The 7,713-nt window shown below is 43.6% G+C and overlaps 1 protein-coding gene across 2 annotated transcripts in view; it reads right to left on the bottom strand.

Annotated features, from left to right (window-relative positions):
* Positions 1–458: 458 nt before the first annotated feature.
* Positions 459–7,713, bottom strand: part of DLC1 (DLC1 Rho GTPase activating protein) — a 563,875-nt gene continuing 556,620 nt past the window's right edge. For both annotated transcript variants that reach the window (XM_069631599.1, XM_069631600.1), the window contains exons 12-14: positions 5,099–5,316; positions 3,093–3,266; positions 459–2,251 (exon numbers count right to left, since the gene is read on the bottom strand). In XM_069631599.1, coding sequence (XP_069487700.1) covers positions 2,131–2,251; positions 3,093–3,266; positions 5,099–5,316 — 513 coding nt within the window. In that variant the 3' untranslated portion in view covers positions 459–2,130. The remainder of the gene's footprint in view (positions 2,252–3,092; positions 3,267–5,098; positions 5,317–7,713) is intronic.

Here is a 7,713-nt window from a genome sequence, read left to right as displayed (position 1 = left end):
CTTCTTGGGGTTCCAAGATGGATAGCTAGCTCAAATTGAAAAGCTTTTTCATACAGGCTTTTCAGTGAATTCAGAACTTAATTAGCTGCCCTTTGAAATGTTTTAATATGTTTTAAGTCATGCATTGCACGTTTTAGCCATTTTGTTTTCAAAATAATAATGTAATCTTGTGTTTTTTCGATATTGTATATGTCATTTTGTGAAGTGCTCTGATGTTCTTGTTAGCTATTTTCACGCTATAGAAATTTAAATGAAATAAAAAATAAATGGTCACGTCTTAAAGTACGGAAAGACTTGACTAAAGCTAGTTGTTCCATGCACAATTGCAGCTTTGGAGCAGGCTGCGTCCATCCAATGAAATCCAATGTACAAACCTGTAGAATGTATCGATACCATCACTAACGTATCATTTTAAACTTTGATGGGAAAGCTCACAGAAAGATCACATGAACAACACGAATAGTCAACATTTAAACATTTAATAGTGCACGTATCTGGTACATCCTGTACATATCAAGTTAGAAATATTTTCCTTTATTGTATTCACTTTTGACCTTGCAGCTCTGAAAAGTCAAAAAGTACAAAAAAGAATAACAGAGGTATAAATACAAGTATATTTTAAATAATTTGTCATGCTCGCCTATATTTGACAGTACGCTGTGGACAAGTATACAATGCAATGGTATGTACAATATTAAATTTACAAATGAAAAAATAATAACATTGACAATACAGGGTTTATATATTCAAGAAGAACACTGGCATTTAAAACACTAAAAACAAGCTTGCCTGCAAAGAAAAAAATATTCTTCATCTGAAAGACTGACATAATACTGACAATGGTAAAAATAAAAATCCTTCTTTCATCTCTCATTCATACGTCATCCTCTAGAGATCAGTATAAAATTAATTTATCACTAACACTTCTTTCAAGCAATACCTCACTTTACAGTAAAACCTGTATAAACTGCACCATTTCTTAAGGATCTCTTCATAGCACTGCTGCCTCATGATTGTCAACGAGGGGGCATTCCCGGGGTAAAAAATTAGAAGGTGGTCCCGTGCTTAAGCAGACAGATTAAAATTTAGCAAAGCTGTCAAACAATGTATTGAAAGGGAAAAGGCCAAAAATGATATTCCTTTTGAAGGAAATGACTTTTTGGTCATTGGTCATCTCAGGAGGTTTCAGATCTCCTACGTCTATACGGACAAGAGCTAAAAATGGTCACAAAGGCGGACAGAGACAGCAGAGAACTTCACTATGGACAACTAACTAGGGATCACATGCCATGGCATACTGCTAGAACAGGGCCAGCAAGCGTCAAGAGGTTCCTATACATGGATTTTTATTTGTAACCATGGTCATGAAGATGGCGCCTCTCATACGCTACTGATGATGCACCTCCATTGAAGCTATTTCTTCAAACCTAGCTCCAGAGTCCCAAAAGTTGAGTGAAAGTGGAGACCAAGCTGGGATCCTTCCAAGTTAGCACACGTGTGAGGCAACACACGACAGATTACCTCGCAACAGTTGGGTGTGCAAGTTAGAAAGAAGCAGGTGAAAATGGCACAGTTTAAACTGTACCACGTCCGGTTAAAAGGAGTCTGTGTCCATCACGTGCCAGGCACAATTCTTTCAACTTGCCTTACCACTTGATTCAACAACACCACACTGGTTCACACAGGTTCTGCTGTGCAAATCCCCTACATCACATTGCATGGTACTATCCAATCCATCGGCCCCACCGGTCCTTCTAGCACAGACAGCACGAGGGCAGAAAAAGAGACAAAGGCAGAACACACAGGAATGCTGTTTTTGTTGTATCCATAATATTCCTCAATATATAATTTTTAGCATCGCTTTGCTTCCCAGAAGCAATGTATAATAAAATCTAATAAAATAAAAAATATAGTCTTGTCACTTTGAGAACCTACATTACTATGTATTCCAGTCAAGGCCTGCTCCATAGGCCTCGCAAACACAAAGCAGCTTTGACGTGTAGGGTTGCTAAAAGGCCAGAAGCACCTGGCATTTTAGTTTCAATAAGTGTCTTTAGTGTAGGCCATTATGTCCAACTGCAGAAAACCAACAGTCCCTGGGGGTAGAGTAGGCTGTACGCCCTCTGGTGGTCACCTGGATTTTGCATCTTTACTTTCAATGTTCTGATTGCTGAACGAGTCCCGTATCTTGACAACCTCCGCTGCGCAGAAATGTCCGAAAGCCTTATGGTACCATTCTGGCATATGGCCCCTAAAGCAGAAAGAAAGTCACATGTCAGCTCACCAGCAATACCCTGTACTTACTTTGAACATTTGATAGAGTGCAGACCTAGAACAAAAAGGTGGAGGGGGGCACTTATGCAGAACCAAGAGTTGTAAACAAAGTAAATAGCATGGCAGACATTTCCTCCCCCCCCCTTTGCCAAGCACCCCTACAAGTTTCGGAATTTTGATACAAGCACATTAAGAAAAATATTACGGACACACTGTACTGCTATCATGCTTTGTGTCAGAGCCATAGACTCATCTTAGATTTTGCTGGGTTTTCCAGCTGACGCAAGGCCCAGTGTGTCATAAAGTATTCTTTAGTTATTGTGTATGCCCACCACACTGATCACTGGTTGAGAAGTGTGGATCACTTTCATTCCTCAAGCTTTTGTGTTGCAAACGCGTATCCAGGTCTATTTTAGATATACTAGTTTCGAAATATAGATGCTGCTTCACAACTCTGAAGTAGAGAAAGTTAAACAGTTATTTCATGGTCTGGGTACAGACCAAAGGAAAAGCAAGAATTTGAGGACGTGTGAATCACTTAGCAAGCTTCTGAAAAACATTTGGTGGGTGGCGGACATTTCCAGGTTCCCATAAACACGAAACCGCCGCCTACCAAAAGGTACTGCTTAGAGTAAGAGAAGGAAAGATTCCAAACACATGGGAATTATCCAAGATATAGAAAGCAAGCATTTAGATCCTTGAAAGCATAATGATGTGGCAAATTAAACTAGGTTGTTTGGAGCTTGTCGCACACTGGTGCACAGCCTACCAACAGGGGTTTGTTTGTAAATTGGAGAGACCTAGAAACAGTAGTTTACCGTAGGTCGATTCTGCACATATTGGTCAGCTTGGATTTTGCAGTCCCGCTGGGCTCAATCAGGTACCGAGACATGAGAACATTCACTCTGACTCCTGCCACTGGGGCCTGGTCATGATCCACAGACGTGATGAGCAGCGCACAAGCACCCTTCGGTAGGTTCGTCCTCCAGGATCTAGAGAAGGGAGAGACAGAGAAGGCATTCAAAGTGTGCCAAGCAGTGTACAAACGCTGCTGCATTCTGACCACCGCTACCCTCCGGTCACAGGATTTCAAATACACCTAGCCCCTCGTCGCTCACTTCTCTAAAACACAGTCTCTACTGCAACCATCCCGCCCCCAACCACGCCACACCTCCCACTAACCCCTAAACATGCACACCGCCACATCAGAAATCCATCGGGTATTGCCTTGTTGCATTCTGCCCCCATCTCTCTACTTTCTCCAGCTCATCATGTGTAATGTCATACCAATGGAAAACAAAGCCTACATGCCTCCAAGGACATACACATGATCCCACCAAACCACTATGGATAGCTGCAAAAACCATGCATTGATTGAAAGGGAACCTTTTATATTTGAAAATGGAAATGGGTTTCCTTTCATCTTAAACATAATGACAGCCTTTTCAGAGACCTCTTAGCCAATTACCGAATGAGAGGGCCACAAAAGGGCTGGCTACACTCTAGCTCTGTTCTGGGGGTCCATACTTCTACAATACATGTAAATTCATGAAGGGGGGGGGGGGGGAGGAGATCACATGCAAAAGTTATAGGAAGAGAAAATATGTTTAACGACCCACCTCCAACCTCTTGCAACCATATGAGAGCCAAGGCGGGTAGCACACGACTGGGGATGGGGCGGGGCAGAGGCGGGCAGATATGGGCTGTTATCAATGTGTGAGTGAATACACAGTCCTGGTGGATAAACGAGTACTTCTATTACAGAAACAACTATGCAGCACTGCTGGCTCGATCTTGAGGTTTACACTGGTGTAGAGAGACAAACATGGGTCACAGATGGGTGTTTCTATGCCAGTGTAATGATTTCAGTGGGTCTGAATACAAAGAAGACCTTAAGATGAGCACAGCCCTAAAGGAGGTAAAGCTTTGCCTATAATTCGGATTAGAAGTGTACAAAAACGATAGGATGTCGAGACAAATATGGCTGGAAAGGGGAGCGCATGGTGGGTTTAGTGATGGGGACAGTACTGGTCGGAGATTTCAGAGCGAGAATGAGCAAGGAGGCTGCATGATTTGTGGATGAGCGTGGAGGCACGGAAAGAATGGGTTTTTGGGGGGGGTGGGGCCAGTCTGGATTGGTGAAGGCAGTGCCAACCAATTACCTGACTAGGTACAGGCAAGTACAAAGAGGGACAATAGGGAGTGTGGATAGTAGCGAGCAATAAAATTTAATGACCGAGATTTTGGGGAAAATAAATGAAAAGCAACTAAAAACCATTGTGGATAAAACAATTTTTTTTTGTTTTTTTTTTTAAACATGCCGGTGGTCAGGGCCCATTTTGAAAAAAAAAATCCCTTAACAAACGATGGTAAGTACCGTGCTGCCACGTGGTCACTGCTGCCCTCGAGGTGCTAACTGCATGTTAAAATAGCCTAAAATACTACATAGTCATTGAGCTAAGAAGGGCAGAAGGAAAATTAAGCTAGATGAAGACATATTGTGAGGATAGAAATACATTTAGAATTCTCTCCAAACGGCCACAGGGGTCAGAGTGTGGGGTACAATGATTTGGGCTAGGAAGGCCGCTGAGAATTCCCAGATTAGCTTAAAGAAAAAAGAAGAAAAAAACAAGAGGCTGTGGTAAACTATTGGAGTGCATGCCATGTTGAACTTGCATTTGGAATCGAATTACTGAGGTTTGATGAAACAGAAAATAGCTTTAGAAAGAAGATGCAAAGTTCACCATATTCACATTAGCACAACATAGTCCCTGGCAGCTGGGTGAGGTGCCATGCGGTTCTGCACAGAAGATGCAAAGCTCACCTTAGCACCACATAGTCCCTGGCTGGGTGAGGCGCCATGCTGTTCTGCACATATTGATAGACCTCGGTCTGGTTGTCCAAGGATTCAATCACTTTGGAGTCGAGAAGATCTTCATCCCAAAGATGCTGCTCTTTCAGAATACGGTTCAAGACGTCTTCTGGGGTAGCTGGGACTTCGATGCTTGTTTTCCACAGTCGGAGTGGTGGCCCATCACACACCTAGGCACAAACAAAGTTGTTAACAACAAGTTCAATTCAAACTGGATCAATAGTTCCACAGAAGCTGCCTAAAGTTGAAAGACCAAGACTATCAGATTAAGAGCTCAGTGAGGAGCGCATCACAATCAATCAATGGGCCTCTGCTTAACGCTATGCTGCGACAACATTCAAATCGCCTTGGCATAATAGTAACTTTATTTACAGAAACTCCAGGATAAGCTTTGATCAATTTTCAGGCTATGGTTAGTAATTTTAATAATGAAAGAGGGAAAAAATCTAAATCAACGCCATGCAGTCCACAATCCCTCGCCCAACACACATCACAGCAATCACTGTAATCACTGAATCACTGTATGCAATTAATTCCCCACCACCGGCCCCCCCGCTCTGAAGGAAGAGGGTGGCAATACCAATATATTGAAAATAATGATTTCAAGTGAAATGTCTGGCATTTTAAATGGATATACTACCCTAATAGTAAGGCAGCCAGCCGAACACAAGTAGGCGATAAAGTTGAATTGGGTGCATTTGATTTATCATAATAAAGTGTTCAATGGATATCAAGCCTGAATTCACTTCATTCAGGAGTTAAAGCTCACAAAATAACCAATAAATGAGAACCCCTCTTAATTTCTGCATGGAGGAAAGGGATTGTCTGCAGGTGTGACGCATGGAAACCAACGCTGGGCTGCCCTGGCAAGTTTGTGCCAGAGCAACATGTACTCGGGCAGCAGCTCCTGAACCCAAAAAAAAGAGTCAGGCTGAATGTAGTACAGTCCGCGACAGATTATTTTCCTTCACTTTGAGGAAAGGTTTCACACAGCCTGCGTTGTTGGGCTGCTTCAACATTAATTTCCATATGTCGACGAGGCATAGAACAAGGTAGGGATGCCGATATACGACACTTGATTCAAACCAGGTATGTTGCAATTGTTCGGAGTACTTGAAGAAAGGAACAGGTTACTTATGTGCAACTCTTGTTCTCCAGCGTGGGTCTTGCATGGATTCACATGGTATGCATAATCACTCATCAGGCTGGGAATCCTCGCTTAAATAAACAGTTCACCTTTAAGCTAAAAACTGCAGTGTCGTTTGTATAGCCTATCCGCTGTCACTTTGGGTCATACTGCCTCATCGAATGGCATTAGTCCTCCTTAGCTCCACCCCGGATGGCCATCTTCAGATTTGGATGCGCACGTAAAGTGGCAACAGGAACGAAGGAGAGCCACAGAGGGAATAGGCGGAGGCTTGCATGTGAATCCATGCAAGCCCCACACCGGAAAACAAGAATTGCAGGTAAATCACTGGTCTCTTCTCCAACACAGGGTTTCAAGTGGATTCACACACTATGAATATGATTACACAGCAGTACACTTAACCTCGGGAGGTGGCAAGGCTCAACAGAAGCAATACTCACCTCATGCAAACAGGTTGCGAAGCACTGCTTGTCCGAAATGAGGCTCATCCCTGGAATTCCTAGCGACAGAGTAGAATTTTGTGAAGGTGTGAGTAGACCTCCATGTAGCAGCTCTGCAGATATCCAGCAGGGGAACACCAGAGAAGAATGCAGATGTGATTGCCGTGATTGAATGGGCCCTCGGTCGGCATGGCAACTGCCTGTTAGCCAGCTGATGGCAATGCATGATGCAGCCAGAGAGCCACCTGGAGATGCATGCCCCACAGGGGCCAAGTTTACGAAAAGCTGAGAAGTCTGTCGTGCGTGTAACATAATTCCAAGGCACGCTCCATATCCAGCGAATGCAAAGATCTTTCAGCAGGCAAAGAGGATTTGCAAAGAAAACTGCCAGCCAGTACCAAAGGGTTGTTTAAATGAAAATCTGAAAGGACCTTCGGCGGCATAAAAGAAGGATGAGACCTTCAAACCACTTTGTTTGGGTGGAACGATGGATATGGAAGCTTAAATGAGAGATCCTGTATTTCACCAGCCCTCCTGCAGAGGTGATGGCCACGAGGAAAGCAGTTTTCCAAGAAATAAACTTCAAAAGGAGCCCTATACATAGGCTCAAATGGCGGGCCCATGAGCTCGGAGTACCACATTAAGCTCCAATGCCAGAGCAGGGGCCTTCACTGGCAGAAAAGTCCTGAAGAGGCCCGTGAGGAACTCTTTGACGAGTCTATGCGACCACAGAGAGCTTGCTTGGTGTACTGAGAAATGTTGGCCAGGTGTACCTTGTTTGATGCATAGGCAAGGCCAGCCCGAGGCAAGCAGGACCAAGTATGGAAGAAGCTGTGGTGCCGTAATGCACCATGGAGAAATCTTTGATCAGCCCCACACTGTAAAACATGTCCACTAGTTTTGATAGAGTCCTGGCCTTTGCCAGATTATTTTTGCATTCCAATGGCAGCGAGTAGTGCCCAAACTTTAGGACTGCAGGA

Source organism: Ambystoma mexicanum, chromosome 6q, assembly GCF_040938575.1.
Source record: "Ambystoma mexicanum isolate Mex_15411 chromosome 6q, UKY_AmexF1_1, whole genome shotgun sequence".
In the NCBI taxonomy this organism is placed as follows: domain Eukaryota; kingdom Metazoa; phylum Chordata; class Amphibia; order Caudata; family Ambystomatidae; genus Ambystoma; species Ambystoma mexicanum.
This window is presented reverse-complemented; position numbering and strand designations above follow the sequence as displayed.